General features: G+C 61.8%; 1 protein-coding gene across 1 annotated transcript; it reads right to left on the reverse strand.

Annotated features, from left to right (window-relative positions):
- Positions 1 to 49: 49 nt before the first annotated feature.
- NR5A1 (nuclear receptor subfamily 5 group A member 1) lies at positions 50 to 15867 on the reverse strand. Its single transcript, XM_063409748.1, has 6 exons — positions 15766 to 15867; positions 15224 to 15365; positions 11066 to 11706; positions 4284 to 4403; positions 3629 to 3776; positions 50 to 613 (listed from the first exon to the last, which is right to left on the reverse strand). Exons 1-6 carry the CDS (start codon positions 15865 to 15867, stop codon positions 366 to 368), a joined length of 1401 nt encoding a protein of 466 aa, XP_063265818.1. The 3' UTR covers positions 50 to 365.
- Positions 15868 to 18356: the final 2489 nt, after the last annotated feature.

The raw sequence follows: 18356 nt of genomic DNA on the forward strand, positions 1-18356 counted from the left end.
GAATGGCAGCAGTAAGGAAACAGCTGGTGGGGACAGCAGGAGAGGAGCAGAAACAGGAGAAAAACCGGGACAGGCTTTACCCTTCCTTGGTGCTGCTGAGCCGGGCTGGCCAGTGCCAGGTTTGGGCACCAGGTGTGCAGTGGAGCTGGGGGTCAGCACTGCCAGCAGGGCAGGCTGGCAGCCAAGCCACGGCCCTGCAGCCTCAGCTGTCCTTGCTGTGTGCTAAACCTTCTGGGGCGTTTCCAAGAGCAGAGGTTAAATAGCATCACCGAGGAGGGCAGGGCGGGAGGCGGCGCCCGCCTGCCCCGGGCACCGGTCCTGCCCTGCCGAGGCACCGCGGCGCGGCCGGCGCATGCCGGGGCCGCTCACGTCCGCTTGGCGTGCAGCATCTCGATGAGGAGGTTGTTGCAGGGCACCTCCCCGCTCAGGTGCTTGTGGTACAGGTACTCCTCGGCCTGCAGGCTCAGCGCCCGCACCTCGGCCAGCCACAGCAGCAGCTGGCGGAACTTGTCCGTGGAGTGGGGGTAGTGGCACACCGTGTACTCCAGCAGCGCCGCGTTGGCCTTCTCCTGGGCATCCTTGGCCAGCGTGTGGTTCTCCAGGTACTTCACGTCTGCCAGGGGGAAGGTGGGCATTAAACGGTGCCAGACTCACGTGTCTGCCCCACCTGTGCCACACTGTGCTGGGTGAGCCAAGAGGGACCCACGCTCCAGGGGCAAAGTCCCTCGTGCATGAAAACAGTGCAGGAGGGGTCCCACACCCTGTCCTACCCAGCCAGGGGGTCTCCATCCCTACCCTACTGCCCAGGCCTTCCCTGATACTTCCAAACCCCTGGCGGTAGGACTGGTGTCTCCCTGCCCTCGCTGCCCGGGAAGCTGCAAAGCCAGAAGGTGTTGCCAGCTGTGCCAACACATTGGGAGTCGCTACCATCAGCCCTTCTTAATTCCTGAAGGCCGAGGAAGCGGCTGAATTAATTCCCTGATAAACCTGGTCTTTCCAATGTGGCAACCAGGCTCACCAGCCTGGAAACCCTAATCCTCCACGCCTCGCCAGGGCCACAGCAGCTTCCCACAGTCCTGCTGCCAGCAGGGTAGGGAGCAGCTCAACAGGCAAAGCACCGGGGTGCAGGCAGGGTCAGTCGTCCCTGCACAGAGACTTCAGTGCCCTTAGGGAACCAGCGCTGGGCACTGCCCCATCCCACCTGCAGCTGCACACAGCCACGGCCCCAGCAGAGACCTTGCTGCCAAGCCTGGCACGGTCCGTCCAGGGCAATGGATTTAGTGGATTTACTGTGCAGGACGAGGTACTGGGGAGCACTGCCTCGGTCACAGCCCCGTGGCTCTGCTGCACACAGACCCTGGCGTGGCCAAATTCCCACTCACTGGCTGGAAACATGGAAATGTGGGCACAGGGTCTGGCCCAGGCAGCTGGGAGTGTGGGGTCCCTTGGAGGGATTGTACCCAGGCTGCTGCAGCCCAGCAGAGCCCTGGGGAGCCCAGGGAGCCCCGGGCCAGAGCCGGGAGCAGAGGGGTGGTCGGGGGCACTGTGGAGCCCCAGGGAGGGGAGGCACAGCACAGCCGGGGCCGGGAGCCCCCAGCGAGCCCCAGGCTCGGGCCGTGCCCCCGGCCCCGGGCACTGCGGGGCAGGCACAGAGGGCACAGGTTGTGCCAAGATGCAGTGGATCAGATCACCCTTCCCTTTTCACTGTGACGGCACATTTGCTCCTATTGTCTCCTGCTACCCGGGTTGTTGTTATGAAATCTCTTTATCTGCATAAGGTTATTGTGCATGTCATTAAAAAAAAAGAAGTTATATTGATAAATGTCAAATCTATCCCCTGAGTTGGCTCAACAATAGCTAGTTCTACTCGATGAACTCACCTGGTTCTCTGAAAGACCCTATTCACTGTTTAATTGAATATTTGAATAATCTTTTCATTCCTGCAAGGAATAAAGAATGTTGTCCAAATAACATTGACTCACTTCATTTAGAGACACTGCAGCAGTTGCAAAGACTGTCCTGTGACAAAGCCTCCCATCACACATACAGATATGCCTGGGATTATTTCTATGCCCTCAAGTGTTCTTCCTATTCACAGCTCCTTTTGTTTGGGAGAAGCTGCTGATAAATTGCAAACGCTTAAGGGAATGTGGGCTATAAAAGCCTCTCTTCCTCCCCTCCCCAAGAGTAGCTGCTTCATGAATGTAAGTCATGAAATCGAATGATAGGTCAATCCATTAAGGCTCTATTAAGCCCTTCTGTAGAACAAAGCTAACCTGTGCCGTCCTCATAAATATTGCTATTTTGAGAAGCCCTAATTTTAATTAAATCTCTTTACCTGCTCAGGAGAGAAATCTATTTAGAACTCAAATGGCAGCTCTTGTGAGCAGGGCTTGGCTTTGACTGTGCTGTGGCAGAGTGGTAAATGTGGAAATTCTCTTGTTAAAGGCAATTACATCCTGCACATAATACACAATCCCGTCCTCTACAGCTGAGCCTACGAAGGGCAAATTACTCCAAGTGAGCTCTGCAATATGGAGAGAAAAAGTTGCATTTGGGGCAAAATGATGTATGGGAAAACACAGCTATTGGATTCCACGCCCTCCCTGACAGCCGCTGCTCAGGGGCTGCCATCGGGGGGACACTGCTGTGCCATGCCAGGGGACACCCGGGGGCAGCAGGGGGGACCCGGCCCTCCTGGTGCTGAGACTGCGGCCAGGGAAGGCTCGGGAGCCCCCCCGGCTCCTCCGCTCCGCAGCCCGGGCACTGTTTGTGCCACACCTTATCACTGCCGGAGCGGCGAATTATCGTGTCTCGTTTCTCTGCGTTTCCAAACAGCTCCAGAGGGAAGGAAAGCTGAGGGAGGAGATGCTGCAGGTGCAGGACGGGTTAGCAGCGCAGCTTCCCACCGCTGCGCCCTGCCAGGACCCGCGGGCGCAGCAGTGCAAGCACAGAGTCAAGGCACGGGAGCAGGGCTGGGATGGGGACCAGGATGGGGACGGTGACAGGACTGCCACAGGCGGTGGTGGGCTCGCCGTGCCAGCACCAGCGCTCGGCTGGCACAGGGAGCCAGGGCAGGAGCGGGCTGTGCCACCCCAGGCGCGTTTCGGGCTGTGGCAGCAGCGCCCAGGGCTCCGGGGTTATTTTGTCTGGGTGAGGTGGGAGCGTGTGAACGCGCCGGCTGTGCCCGACCACAGGCTCCGGGCTGAGCCTAATCAGGAGCGCGGAGCCCCTGCCCGAGCGGGGCCCTCTGACGCAAATCCCGGCAGATACGGCCGCGCCGCCTCTGTCAACACTCCTGTTTTCCCCGGCCGTATCAGCGCTCGCTCCCCTGCCCGCTGCCGTGGGCGAGTGACCAAAACAGCTCCGCTCGGCCGGCGGGGTGACAATGTCCCCTGCAGCCGGAGCAGAGCCCGGCCCCGCTCAGGGACGCGGTTTGGGTCCGGGGAGAGGGGGACAGGCAGGTGACAGCTCTCGCTCCTGGCTCCTCGTTAAAAGCCCTTTGTGGCTCAGCGGGCCCCGGGCTGTGCGCGCCCCCTCCAGCCGCGCTCCCACCCCGGGCTCCGCACGCAGCACGGCCGAGACCCCGAGCGCTGCCCCCGGCCCCAGAGCCCCCCCGGGCACTCACCGAGGCTGAAGAGGATGAGGAACTTGAGGCAGACGAACTCGTGCCGGTCCACCTGGAGCGAGTGCAAGTGCAGGACGAGCTCCTGCGCCCGCAGCACCAGCGTGTGCAGGATGGAGCCGGCCTGGGCGGCGATGGCAGACATGTCCACCTGCGGGCACGGGGGGCATCAGCTCCGGCAGCCCCGGTCCCACACGGGCTGCTGCAGGGCACTCACACGGGGCAGGGGCTGAGTCCAGCCCTGAGCACCCCCTGAGAATTAGGGGCATCAGAAAAAAGTCTGATGGGTGAAATGGGAGCACCATTGAAAACAGGGAGACCCTTCACTGGGTGCTGGAATTGGAGGCACCACACCTCCAAAAGCCACGTCCAGGGAGGGAAGGGGCCCCCTCCCATCCCGCTGCCCACAGTACAGGTGGGGCTTTGGTCTCTCCATAAGGAACATAATTCTCCAGAGCAGGAGCTGTGGGGCAGGATGGGGCAGGATGGGACATTCTGCACCAGGAGACTCGGAGTGTAACACCACCTGCCTGCCCTACGCTGAGCTGGCCACACTGGGACAAAAGAAAGAAAGAAGTGACTCTATTCCCCCTGCAGCCCCTGCCCGTCCCCAGTGCCCCTCCACAGCACCCCCCCAGCCCCAGAGGCCGTTTCTCACCTCCTGGCCAGTGACCAGCAGCACGCTGTGCTCCTTGCCGTGCTGCAGCTGCCGGTAGATGTGGTCAAACACCAGCAGCTCACTCCAGCAGTTCTGCAGCAGCTTCATCTGGTCACCCACCTGAAACAGAGCAGGAGCTGACACCCACCGTGCTGCAGTGCACAGCACCCACCCTGTGCCTGGCAGGCATCCCATGGGAGGGGGTCCCCTAGGGTGAGCACAGAGAGCTGGAGCTGCACCCCAGAAAGGGGGACCCAGGGCTGGAGGAGAGGAGATGGGCAGGTGGCTTTGCAGAGCTGGCTTCAAAGCAGCTCAACATGTTTCAGTGGCACTTGCTGGCTCTTATCAGCACAGGTCTTCCCCCACCAGGCACAACCTCCTCAAATCACACACAAATTTTAACAAAATGACTGCGGGAGGGACACGCAGTGGCTGCACAAAGGGCCTGTGTGTCCAGACAGCCCCTCTGGATACTTTGAAAGGAAAGAAGCCAGTGCCCATCCTCGCCTCCCTGCCCAGGATGGCAGCTCTGGGGGGGCAGCAGGGCCGTGGGGGAGCGGCCGGGCACGGGACATCGCTGTGCCCTGCAGCTGCCAGCCCGGCCCTGCCCACGCACCAGCACACACACTTGTGGTCATGTGCACTTGTGCACTTGTGCCAGAGTGTGTGTGCCCAGAGAAACACCTGGGGCTGTCCCTGTGAGGAGCTCAAGCCAGGACAGCGGCCACAAGGGTCCCCCAAGGCCTCGCAGGGCTCTGGGGGCTGGCGGGATGAGCTGCCAGAGCCAACAGCTGCATTTGGAAGAGCTAAAAGCCCCGGCGCTGTGGCAGGATGTAGGGCACGCTGCCTTTCCCACCATCCTGCCAAGAATCACCATGGGTCACTGGCTTTATCCCCTCGGCACTGCTCTCCACTGAACCCCAACTCCTTTCCACAAAGAACTGAATTCCTGCCCTGCCTGGACTCCCCTCTCCTGCAGGGCCCGTGTAGGGCCGGTGTTGGGATTACAGCACTGCCTCCACCACCGTCCTGAGGAGCAAATCCAGTGCCAGCAGCCGAGCTCTGCAGGGCCATTGTGCTCCCCGTTAATAGAGGGAAGACAGATGCAGCATCACAGGGCTGGATAATGCCCTCGTTTTGCTGAAGAGGCTGCAATAAACCCACGCTGGGAGATTGCAAAAGGAATGGAAGCCAGATGAGAAAGAGCTTTATGGTCTCAGAGCCGGCGCTCCCCGTGAGCTGCCGGGGTTTGTCTCTCGAGGGCGGTGGGTGGCCGGAGCCGGGCGTGTGGCAGCGCAGGGATGAGAGGAGGTGGGAGGGCAGCAATGGTGGCTGGGCTGTGGCAGCGCTCCTGCCCGGCTGCTCCTGCCCGGCTGCTCCTGCCCGGCTGCAGGGCCCTGGCACTGCGGGGCTGCCGAGGCCACGCTCGCCCCTCGTCCCCCAGCCAGGGCAGCAGCTTCTGTTCATGGCCCAGCACTGTGAGGCTCCTGCTCAGCTGCCCAACAAAACCCTGGGGAAAGGCTCGTTCTGCACTGAACCAAAGTGGAGGCTTTGTGCCCCCATGGTGACCCTGCCAGAAGGCCAGTGGCCGGCTGTGACAGTGGCCAGCCCGGGCAGGGAGCGGGGCCGGCCCAGCTGCGATCCCGAGCGGTGCCGAGCGCCTCCGCTCTGGCTCAGTCAGGGCGTTGTTTTGGAAGTTCTTTCCTGTGCCTCATTCCTGAGCGGGATGAGCTCCAGAAGAGACAGACAGAAGGTTTTGCCTTGAAAACCATTTTAAAAAATTAGCTTTTCCAAAGAAAGTGCTTCTACAATTTTGAAATCTTATTTTCTTCCTTTAAAAGTTGCTAACCAGCTTCTCCCAAACTCTGAGGGGAGTTTGGCTCCCTCCCTGAAGCCCCTCAGCAGCACATTTCACCCTCCATGGCTGCTGCTCCCTTGCCAGCCTGCTCTGACAGGCCGTGGTGCTTCCCCGGAGGGTCGCAGTGCTCCAGAGCCACACGGCCATGGCATGGGGGAACGTGCCTGGGAGCACGATGGGGTGGGCTGGGGGCTCCGTGGGCCGGTCAGAGCTGGCTGGAGTTGTCCCCAGCTCCTGGGGGTGTCCCCATGGCCAGGCTGGGTGGCAGAGGCAGCCACCACGGCCCCGTTGTGGCAATGAGGCTCTGCTGCAGGGGGGCTCAGGCTGGGGGCTCAGGCTGGGGGGCTCAGGCTGGGGGGCTCAGGCTGGGCCCCACCCTGGCCTGGCCCGGCAGGAGCAGAGGCTGCTAATGGAGGGGCACTCAGAGGCAATCGATCCTCCCAGCGAGGCGGCAGTGCACACGCTCACCGCTAAAAGTTAAGCAAAGGATCTTCCTCTTTTAATGTCAAGGCTTTTCCTTGGAGTGCTTTATCAAAGGCTTGATGCAAGCTGTCTTCGAGAGGCAATCCTTATCTTTTTTTTAAAGCGAGCATTTAACCCATTCACAAAACCCTCCCCACACTGGAAGAGCAATCCCTGATGGGCTGCAACCCACAGAAAATACAGCTGTGGGCAAAGGTCTGAGAGGGCTCCGGAGGGGAGGCAGGGCACTCAGGCAGGGACGGTGCTGCCCAGGCACAGGACCTGCATGTGGGTGTCATTTTAAATCTGCAGCCTTCTCTGTGGGTTCATAGGTACAAGGTGAGGAAGCCCCTGTAAGTGTCAGGGCTCCCCAAAATGTGCCCAGGCCACGCAGGGACAGTGCAGCCCCACAGTGCTCACTGCTCCCTGCATGGTTCGGGGCAGCCCCCACCCCAGGTACCAGCACCTTAGGAAGGAGAGTGACCCATCAGCAGTCCCTCTTTGGCAGGAAGCCCTGAGCTGGTCCCAGGACATCCATCCCCAGCCACGGGCACAAGCAGCACTCAGATGCCCCGGCCTGTCCCCACCACACAGATCCCTCCAGGCCTCCTCCCAGGTCTCAGGTGCAGGATTTGCCCCAAGCCCTCTGGCAGGTGTGTGGCACACCCTGAGCAGCCCCAGGAATTGCTGAGTGCAAGCAAGACCCATCACCTTGGCTACTGAGAAGTGTGCAAGTGGATTGGTGTCCACCAGCCACCTGCAAAGGAAAACCCACACACGTCCAAGGTGTTAATGGTCAGTGCAGTCCCCATCGCCCTGCCCAGATACCACCACGATGTGCATCTTAAAACAAGTGACCACCAAACCAGTGTGGCCCGCTCAGGGTCCCACCTCCCTGCTGGCTCCCACGCTGCTGCAGCCCCGGCTGCACGGGCACCACGGCTCTGCAGGCAGGGCTGGGCTGGGCTGGCTGGGACGGGTCACATTTCCCCCAGTGCATGGGACGCTAAACGTTGCTGCAGCATCCACGACCAGGAGGAGACTTTAAATCTGCCAAAAACGCTCTGGCCATTGGCCAGGAGATGGGGTCAAGATGACCCACATGTTAAAGGCAGAGAAGCAACTACTGCAAATAGGCTTTGTCATGGCTCTGGGATCTCTAAGTACAACTGAGAGAGAGGAGACAGACCCAGTGACCACAGGCACCCCTGGGTCTGTGGGAAGGGTGCTGCCCTCAGCATCCTTCCCATCACTGGAGCTTGCCTGTGGGTGGAAGGGTGGTTTTCCCCAGGCCCTTGGCACAAAAGGGCTGAGGAAGGGGTCAGCATCATCCCTGTGGCTGCGCCGTGCCCCTCCACTGGCACAGTGACCCACTGCACGCCCAGCGCAGCCTGGCCTTCGGGCTGAAACCGTGGCAATTTGTTTAACATTCCTGGCTGCTCATCCCAATCTAAAGGTCACTGCAACCCTGTGTACACAATATTGATATGTAGGTATGGCAGTGACACCTATATAAACCAGGCTGTGTGAGGCGTGTGTGTATAAACCACATCAACACCAGACACGTGCAAGCACACGCGCGTGCACATCCCTCTGTCTGTCTCTCTCCATATACATATAAAAAAATTACATCTGAAAGGACAAAGTTGCCTGAGACTCACAACCCAACAAAATATATTTCACCCCCGGCCCATATTTTTCTTCCTGAAAAGATGCTGCAAATCTTCCCTCAGTCCTGACACATCTCATCTAGACTCAGTTAAAGTTCGTATTTATGGGCGTCAGCGCTGACCTCTTCCCCCTCCGCCCGCGCGGCCTCGCGCCGCGGCAGCCTGGCCGGCCCTCGATAAACAAGCGGGCCCCCAAATCCCCCTCTGCCGCGCGGCGTTATTAGTCTTGCCTCCGAAGGCCAGCGCAGTCCGTAATTCTCCTCCTGGTGACACGAGATGAGCGCCGCGACATCAGTCTCCCGGCGGATTGGCATGGGGACCCTCGTTTGTCAGTGGCAGACTGACAGAATTACTGGCCCTTAAATGAAACGATATATCTGGGAAGTTAAATCTGTTTTCAATCTGACTGCCCCGCGCCTGCGGGCGGACGTGGCGTGTGAGCCGATGTCAAGAGGCCATTAGCCCGTGGCCCCCCTCCTTCTCCGGGCGCAGCGGTGGAGCCAGGGGGGCTCTCCCCAGTGTCCCCCGGCCCAGCCACCACGCTGGGAGTGTGGAGACAGCAAAGCAAATTCTGGCCCTCAGCGGATTGCCAGGGTGGGGATGGGAATGGGAGCAACGCTGGCCAGCTCCAGGGAAACTGCTCCCACCCTCCCTGGGCAGGGATCAAAGGCTCATCCTAACCAGGCGTGAGCCAGCAGTTCTCCATGTCTCTGAGGATTTGCTCCTTCCTCTCCAGGTGCCCTGTGAGGCCCTGGGGAGAAGCCAGGTCTCTGCTAACAGCCCTGTGGAAGGAGCACGGCAGTGCTGGGCGGGCTCAGGCAGGACAATCCATGATGGGGCCATCTGCCCACACCTGCCCTTCTCACCCACCCGCACCTCCTCCCCATGCAGTGCCAGCCTGCAGTGCTCTGGTGTCCCAACACGGTGCCTTTCCAGCCTGGATCCCTGCACTGGCCTCAGCCAAGTGCCCTTCCCTGGCCATCACCTTCACACAGACCTTCCCAGGGGATGGAGAGGGCTGCTGGCACCCCCCCTGAGGAGCCCCCAGCAGGGACTGCCAGTGCCATCCATCTCAGAGATTGCGATGTTCCCCGTGCTGGCTTTAGGGCAGAGCCGTAAACCCTGTGCTAGCAGGAGTTCATTTACACCCCAGCAGCCGTTTGCTTTTATGTGGCAGGCAGGAGCAGGAATGGGGATTCAGGATCTCAGACCTACTCCTGCTTCCCACTGGCTGCTCTCCCATGCCTGAGGAAAAGCCTCCGCCCTGGCCAGGGAGGATGAGCCGAGTGGGGAGGGCAGGGGCAGCCCCGGCCCGTGGGGACAGGGGACAGCAGGCACCTCTGCTGTGCCAGGGCACGGAGCCACCGGGGCTCTGTGCACAGCATGCTGTGTCCCCGTCTCCCACTGCAGCCGGGGTGGGCTGTGGGGTCCTGCCCTCCCCGGCCCTGGGAGATGCTGGCAATGCACCCCAAAGTCACCACGTGGATAAGGCAAAAGCTTGAGCTGCCAGGATGGCAGTGATGGACGTGGGCACCCGCTGGGCACCGAACCCCTTGCCCTGCTCCCCACGGGACACTGGGAGCTCTGCCCAGGTGAGGCCTGTGGCACTGCCACCCCCCCGAGTCCCGCGGCAGGAGGAGCACCCGCCAGCACCGATTCACACAGGAACAGCCTATTTTGGTGGCACAATCACGCTGACAATGGAGTTACAAGGCTACACAGCTATACAGCTGGGAACTGAATTTACACTGTTTACAATATCTCCTGCAAAACAACAACCACCCTGTTCCCAAAATCCAGGCTGGACACTGATATGATTGAAACAAGCCCAACCCACCCCCACAATGCCATTTCCTGACACTGTTCTGCAGATGGGGGCTATTTTGAGCCACAAGGCTCAGCCACACTCAGCCCCATGGCACCCATGGCACAGGGAAGAACCTGGTCCTGTCCTACAGCACAGTCCCATTGGAAGAAGGTGATTTTGGCCAGAGCCAGGAAGCAGAATCTCATGCTGGAAACACAAGAAAGCACCTGAGTCTCATCACAGGTGTCCCAGGATGTTGCTCTCTGGGTTTTGGCCATGTTGCAAAATTTTCTCTCCCCTTTTTGCACCAGTTTGAGATCTTAGGTCATTCCAGAACATGAATGCAAAATTTCTGAAAGCTTGGCAAGGTGTGCAGGATGGCAGAAGCAGCTCCAGCGCTGCTAACCCTCCCCTGGCCCCAGGAAATGTTCAGGGACATTTGCCAGAGGGATGTCTTGGCAGGATGGAGGTCAGCCCCGTGTCCCCCAGCCGGGCACCCTCGTGGGCTGCTGGCAGCAGACATGGCCCTGGAGCAGGCTCAGGCTGCCCGGTGCTAATAGGACCCACCTGACCACATCGATTTTCCTCCTAAAGGCAGAGGAGAGGATTGTCTCAACTATAATTCCTCAACGTTACATTTTTCAATTATATCTTGAGCCTGACACCACAGTCACTCTGCCGGCGATTGCCTCAACACCTGCCCCCAGTGATGAATCTGAAATCATCAGCCCCACACGACAGCGGGAGTCGCTCCGGCAGCGCAGCGGGCCCGGCGCCTCCAGCCTGCTGTGCAGGGAGCTGGGAGCAGGGCTGGGATGTGTCAACAGCTCTGCAGTGACGGCCCCAGGCTCGTGCCCACGGGTGTTGCCCTGTCCGCACAACATTTCACCCTCAATCCTGCCACAGCCACATCCTGTCCTGGCGTGACAGCAGCCTCAATCCTGCCTGCCTCCAGAGCAGCCCCCACCCTGCCGACGGGTCCTACCTCCAACTCCTTGAAGAAGATGCAGCTCCGTGCCCACTCCACGATGGAGAAGAGGGTCTGGTCGGCCATCTTGCACATGAGGCCGAAGGTGCTGAGCTTCTCGTGCCGGCCTTTGCCCTGCTCTTGCTGCAGGCAGGACAGGATCCGCGCCTTCACCTGCGCCTCGTCGGGCTCCAGCTGCAGCAGCTTCAGGATGACCTCGGGGATGTCAGGGGGGGAGCTGCTGGGATAGGTCTCTGGGTACATGTAAGCAGGCACGGCCTCGTGGGCGTTTGTGTAGTGGTCAGGGTACTCGGACTTGATGGTGCGGTTGGGGAAGGAGGGGTAGTGGTACGCGGGCAGCGGCGCGTGGCCGGGCACAGTCATTCCCAGGGAGGGCGTCCCGTAGGGGCCGCGCTCGTAATCCACGGGCGCCAGCGCCGCCGCCGTGGGCGGCAGCGTCTTGGGCATGGCGTGGATGCCGTGGATGCCCGAGGACAGGCCGTAGTCGCTCTGCACGGGGGACATGATCTGAGGCACCGTCTCCAGCTTGAAGCCGTTGGCGCGGATCAGAGCCTTCTTCTGCTGCTTTAAGGCACGGTCCCGCTTGTACATGGGCCCGAACTTGTTCCTCCCTCCACGCATCCGGTCTGCACGGACAGCTGGAGACAGAGAGAGGGCAGAGGCTGCAGTGAAGCTGCATGGAGAGAGACCAGGGCTTCCACAGGGCACAGAGAAAATGGCGGGAGACACGGCTTAGTGGCAAAAAGGGGTTTTGGGGCACTGGGGAGACCATCCCAGAAAGCCAACGGCAGATTGTGTCACTCCCGAGCCCAGCCAATGTCACCTTTAGAGCCCCTGGGGATTGCAGGAAAGGAAGACACTTGGCTTTCACTACAAAATGAGCTGGGGGATAAAGCAGATTTCATTCCCCACGGGCTGAGGGGACAGTCCTTAAAGCCTGAGCAGAGCAGGAGATTTGACACTCACTTTAGTTTTAACAACCCGTGTCACTGGACCAGCCCTGGGATTTCCTTGTTTCTGCAGAGCCTGGGACCCCCAAAGCCCCTCGGGACCCTGCTTCCCTCCACCCAGGCTGCACATCCTACCTCTCAGCAAATCTCTGCCCTTTGTTGGGCAGCAGGGCTGCAGGTCCCAGTGGAGGCGTTTCACCCCCCTGGCCTCAGGCAGGAGGCTGCAGCCCGGGGTACCAGCGCTGGCGGGGGCCCTGCTGGAGCATCCCGCTGGCGGAGTCCCTCTGACGGCTGCAGCAAAGCAGCTGTTCCCACCAAACCAAAAAACCCCAAGGAGCTGCCAACATGCAAAGGAGCAGGTGATTCTCTGCAGAAGGAGCCTGTCCTCCTGCCCCGCCCGGCTGCGCTCCGGGGCTGCTGCCCTGGCACCCCCTTGGAAGAGCCGCAGATCGCTGGAAGGCAGCGCAGAGGCACGGAGGAGTGCGCCGGGGAGAGCAGCCTGCAGCGAGCATCAAAGGCAAAACCTCTTTGCTAGTCTGTGTTCCTGCTGACAGCCAGCGGGTCTCGCTTTGCCTCTCAGCTGTTACCTCTGCCTTTCTTTCGCCTACTTATCCCGGGGCTCACAGCCAGCCCCCCCGGAGAGCTGGAGCACCTCCCCAGCGCTCCCGAGGCAGGCTGGAAAGGCGGGAGCGTGGCCGGGAGCAGCAGCATTTCCAGGACGAGCAGGAATGTGCTCCCAGGAGAGCCGCCCTGGCTTCCTCCCTCATTCTTTATTCATGAAAACAGCATCTCGCTGGGAGCGGGCTGCCAGCGGCAGCCTCTGAAGAGAGGGGTGCTGTGGCCCCGCTGCCGAGAGCCGGCCCCCGCCCCTCTGACAGCAGAGAGCTGCCCCGGGCAACTCCTGGCTCGGGTACAAGGGAGGTGGCCACACTCGGCACGTGGGCACACCCGGGGTCCTGCACGGGCACACAGGCTGGCAGCCCCGGCTGGCACAGGCAGGTCTGGTAGCCCTGGCCACACACTGCAGAGCCAGAGCACACCAACCCCAAATCTCACACCCCCTCGAGGTGACGTTATCGCACCGCTGCTGGAGGTCGGGCACAGCAATGCCCAGGGATCGCATCCTAAAGCAAAACCCTGTGACCCCGGGCAAGGGAGACCCTCCTGGGGCTGCCTGTGCTCCCACACACAGCGAGGGGTGCTCACAGTCCGGCCTCACAAGCCCTCCAGAGGCAACTGCAGACACCTCCTCCCCTCTCTCAGCAAGAATACAAAGGGAGAAAAGGCCTTTTAGTTCCCTCCTGCTCTGCTTTTCCTGCCATTTGTGCTGCACTTCGGATTGGCAGCAACTTGCCATTTGCTGTGTCCCAACTGACAGCCGAGAAGAAGATTTTGCATCCTCACCTCCAGGGCAAGGGGGGCCATGTGGAGCCACTCAGGAAGCTCCTGCATCCCCAGCAACTCCCCTAAAACCCATCTGCAAGTGGTCCCCGAGCCACACACCCACAGGGTGGCAGGAGGGGTCTCCAGCAGCCTGCAGCCCCCCTTGCCTTGCCTGCTCTTATCCCAGTGCAGAGCCCTGGCGGAGGCAGGCTGCTGGCCAGGCTCTGCCTCCTTCTGGCCACCTTTCTTTGCCCAAGCAGGACATGGAAGGTGCCACGGGCAGTGCCTGCAGGGTGCCCCGGGCTGTGGGCAACCTTCGGGCAGGGCTGTGCCTCTCCTCCCGGGCAAGTTTCGCTGCCACCTCCCTTCAGGCACTTCGAGGAGTGTCTGTGTCAGCGCTGTGTTCCCAAAATCAATCACCTTCTTGCTCCTGTATTGTGGACCTGTAGACTCACCTCCAAAGCATCACCTCAGATGCCTTGCCCAGAAATACTAGGAGCTGAAAACGGTGGTCTGTTTTTTACCACAAAAGAGACGGTTCCATGGGAGTATGGCCCTTGGCTGGGTGATTGCCTCGTCTGCTCAGCTCTGCTAAGGAGCCAGTGGCAAAAAAATACACAAGAAAAGGCTGTTGGGACAGCTCTGGGACCAAAGCACCTCCACTGTGCTCAAGACAAAAACCGATGGAAAGGGACAAATTGAGGCTGTGCCTTTTTCCCCGGCCACCCCAAGCACTGCCCTGCCCGTCTGTTCTAGGGTCTCCAGCCCCTGCCCAGCGACGACATGGATCAAAGCGGCCAGAGCACGCACAGAGGGATTTAGGGCACCAGTAATTCCAGCCCAGGGAGAAGAGCGGAACCGGGATCTGTTTTGGAAGCCAGCTCACGCCGGGAGTTTGCAGGGGTTGAATTTGCAGCTCAATGTTGTGTCTCACTCCTGCGCTTCTGCTCGCAGGCTCCCACCCCGCTCCCGGAGCGAGCGGCCGCCCTGCCAGAACGGGAAGGACTTTCCCGGTAACCCCGCCGCGTCCCGAGCAGCGAGCGGGGCTGGAGAGGGGCTCAGCCCGGCCAGGGCCAGGCGGGAGGACCCAGCCCTTTTCCACCCGCTGCAAAACGCAAACGATTTCAAGGGCGAAGTGGGGAGGGGGCGGCTGAGTCTGGGGTGGGGGGGCTCCTCCTGCCTCTGCCTCTGCTCCGCCATCCCGTGCCAACGACCTGTCCCCTCAAATACGGCTCATTGCCGGACGCTGAGCATTGCAGCACCCGCACCGCGGGCTCTCGGGGCCCGACTCGGGTGTCGCGATCCTCTGCGCCGACAGGAGAGAGGCGGCGGCTCTGGGGCTGCAATGGCCCCCCCGGGGTCAGAAATCCGTTATACTAAATGTCACCCAGAGGAAAAATGTAATTCGTGGTGGGTCTGCGACAGTTTTATTGCTATCCCCATAATTTTAAACGTTTTTCTTTAAGTCTCGGCTTCAGGAATTATGTGCTTAAGAAAAACAGTAATTTATTTGCTATTTCCCAACCTTCCTGCCAGCAAAAAAAAAATATCCTGGAAAGTTGAAGCCGTAGCGGCAGGAACCCCGGGGAAACAAACAAAATGAAACAAGAGAAAGAAGGACACGACGCGAAAAAACGATTTTTTCCTTAACTTGGGAGGGAAAAACGGAATCGAAGCGGCGGCGGGACTGACCGGCCCGGGGAGGTGGCGGCGGCGGGGACAGCGCGACCGGTCCCGACAACTGCGTAGTCCCCGCACGGTCCCGACAGAGCCCCCGGCCCCGCCGCCCCCGCCCCGCCGTGCCGTGCCCGGCCGTCCCTACCTTCCAGGCGCATCCCCACGGTGAGGCACTTCTGGAAGCGGCAGTAGGGGCAGCGCTTGCGCTGGGTCTTGTCGATCTTGCAGCTCTGGCTCTCGGTGCAGGTGTAGTGCTTGTTGTTCTGCACCGTGCGCTTGAAGAAGCCCTGCGGCAGCGGGCGGCGATGCGGTGGGCACAGGCACCGGCATCCCGGCACCAGCACCCCGTCCCCGCCGCCGCCTCCGGCAGAGGCTCCCGCCGCGCTCGGGGCTCCCGTCGCGGCCGCGCTCCCCTCCCGCCACCGGGCGCGAATCCGCCGCTAACGAAAACGGGCGAGAGAAGCCCCGCGGCCGGTCCCGCTGCCCCGGCCCCTGCAGAACCCTCTCCCCGCTCCCGACAGAGCCCCGGACCCCTCTTCCCCGTGCAGCGCTGCCCTCACAGCCCCGGCCGCACAAGGCGCCGGTCGGGCAGAGCCCCGGCCCCGCTTCCCCGGCCCCGCACGGCCCCAGCTGCGTTTCCCCGGCCCCGGCTCCGCAGCCCCGACCCCGCGCCCCGGCCGGTCCTACCTTGCAGCTCTCGCAGGTGAGCAGCCCGTAGTGGTAGCCGGAGACCTTGTCCCCGCAGACCGGACACAGCTCGTCCAGGTCCTCATCATAGGAATAGTCCATCCCCTCCAGCGGCCCTGCTGCGGGACGAGCCGCGGTCAGCGGGACGGGATGGGACGGGGAAGGGGACGGACGGCGGCCCCGGCCCCGGCGCTGGGTGCGGACCGGGAGTGGGCGCGGTGGAGACCGAGCGGCAGGTGCGGGAGCCGGAGCTCTTTATAGCGCCTGGAAGAGCATCTCCATGTTGGTGCGGGCTCACGGCCAGCCCCCCGGGGCTGGGGAACCTCCTCTGGGAGAGCGGGCGGCTCGCGGCGGCAGGGACAGGGCGGGGGCGGAGGGACCCGCCGGCCCGGGGACCGGGGACACGGCGGCCGGGCTGGGGAGCGGCCCGGGCAGGCCCCGGCAGCATCAGGGATCCCCCCAGGGGCTCCCCAGGGACAGGAAAGGGGCGCTGCTTTGCGGGAAGGGGCGTGAGAGCCTCCTTGCTCCCCCACACCACCTGTGGGGAACAAGTCCCCCAGGCTCTCCGGAGTGTCCGGCCTGAGAGAGGCAGGACGGGCTGAGAGTCTCAGGGCTGGAGCAAAATTGACCACGTCTGGGCATGAGCCTGCTCTGCTCGGAGCACAGCCCTGGGCCACCAGCTTTGTCAGAACACACCATTACCCCCAGCAGCTGTCCCTGCAGGAGAGCTGCGTGGGGAGCACTGGGGTGTGCAGTGGCTCTTGAAATCTCCTCTGGGGACACCACTGAGGAGATGAGTTTAGACCTAGCACTGGCCACCCCACCAGGAGCATCCACTCCCAGTGGTGTCCTGGTCTGCCTGTCAGACAGCAGGAATTGGATCAATGCTTCACAATTAGGGTTTCTTGATGAAATGATCTTTGACAGCAGCAGACCAGCACAGGAGCACCCTGGCTCCTGGCATGTCCTGTTTATCAGGGTGCTCCCAGGCCACAGCCCAGGACTTGGCGATGGGAGCTCGAGGCTCCAGCCCTGAGCCAGGCACTGGAGCTGAGCCTGTCCTGCAGGGCTGGCCACGGAGTCAGGGACCTTTGGTGGCTGGTGCAGAGCCTGTCCCAGCACGGTGGGAGCCTGCTGCCAGCACAGCAGCACCTGGAGCCCTGGCACAGCCGAGGACTGTGCTGCTGGCAGTGCCCCTCCAAGGAAAGGCACTGCTGATGGCCCCATACGGCTGAGCCTGCCAGGCTGACCCTGCATGGTTTGTCTTGAAGGGCTCATCCCAAAATCTCATCCCACCCAGCTCATCTCACACCCTCACCCCACACACCGGCTGCCCACGGGTGCAGCGGGTAGGAAGCGGCGCTGGCAGGGAGAGCGGCAAACAGGAAACGGGCTCAGCGGAGCATCACTGCAGAGCCACCAGGAATGGAGCCCGGGCTAAGAATAGCAGCAGAGCAGCCTGCAGTGCGGGCCAGCCGCGCTTGGGCCGGGAAGGAGCGCTCCCACTGCCAGCAGAGCCCCTCGGCCGTGGCCCCACCACCACCACGAGCTCCGGGGGAGCTGCCAGGCAGGCACGGGGCAGGACCTGCCATCTGGGAAAAGGAGCCCAGGAGGGGCTCGGAGCTGGGAGAACTGAGCAAACACAGCGAGGAACAAAAGCAACTCAGAGCCGAAGGCTGTGCTCCCTGCCAGCGTGGGATGGGGACAGGACACAGGCTCAGCCAGCCCCAGCAGTCAAGGGGTCCCGGACGCCTCCCATACCCGCTCCAGGGTGTGGAGGTTGCCTGTGCTCCTATGGGCAACTCCCAACCCTTGGGTGACCGGGGACCCCCAGGCACCACCGGCTGGGCTCCCAGAGCCCCTCACAGGCAGATCTGTCATTTCTGAGCAGCAGCTTGGCCACGGGGCCAAGGCTGTGGTGAGGCCTCGCTCTGCTGCCCATGGAGCAGAGCCGCCATCCCCACGCCCGCTGACGGGGACGGGAAGCGGAGGCCCACACACGACTGCTGCTTCCTCGCCAGGCCCTGCCGCGTCCCCAGCTCCGGCCTTGGCTGCCACCACGCCGGGAATGGCGGCCGTGGCTGGGAGATGGGTGGGATGGGGAGCGCGGATCCCCCCACAGACACGTACTCACCGCGGGGCGGCTGCACGGCTGCTGTGCGTGGGGCCGGCGGCTGGGAGAGCCTCGCTCGGCCACCGGCCAGGAGCTGCGACCCGAGGAGCCTCCGTGGGGTGTGGGTACCGCCGACCTGTCCACGGTAGGCCGGGGGATTTATGGGGACCCGTGTCTCTTGGGAAGGTGTTGGGGCTCTGGCTGCGCACACGCCGCCCCGGGCAGGACACCGGCCAATCTCCTCCCCATGGGGGCCAGGCTCAGCCAGGATGGACCCACTTCGGTGCCTTATTGGCTTCTGTGGCCACGTGACCGTGCTGAAAAACATCATAATTAAGCTAGAAAACACTGCCCATAAACTAGCATTAGAAAGTGACAGCGAAGATAAGTGGAACCCCTGCAGCAGATAAGGTGCCCCGGGAGGGAGACCCCGCAGGGAGGTGGGGGGCACCAGTGTGCCCCAGCACCCACGGCCACC

Source organism: Prinia subflava, chromosome 12 (assembly GCF_021018805.1).
Source record: "Prinia subflava isolate CZ2003 ecotype Zambia chromosome 12, Cam_Psub_1.2, whole genome shotgun sequence".
Classification (NCBI taxonomy): Eukaryota; Metazoa; Chordata; class Aves; order Passeriformes; family Cisticolidae; genus Prinia; species Prinia subflava.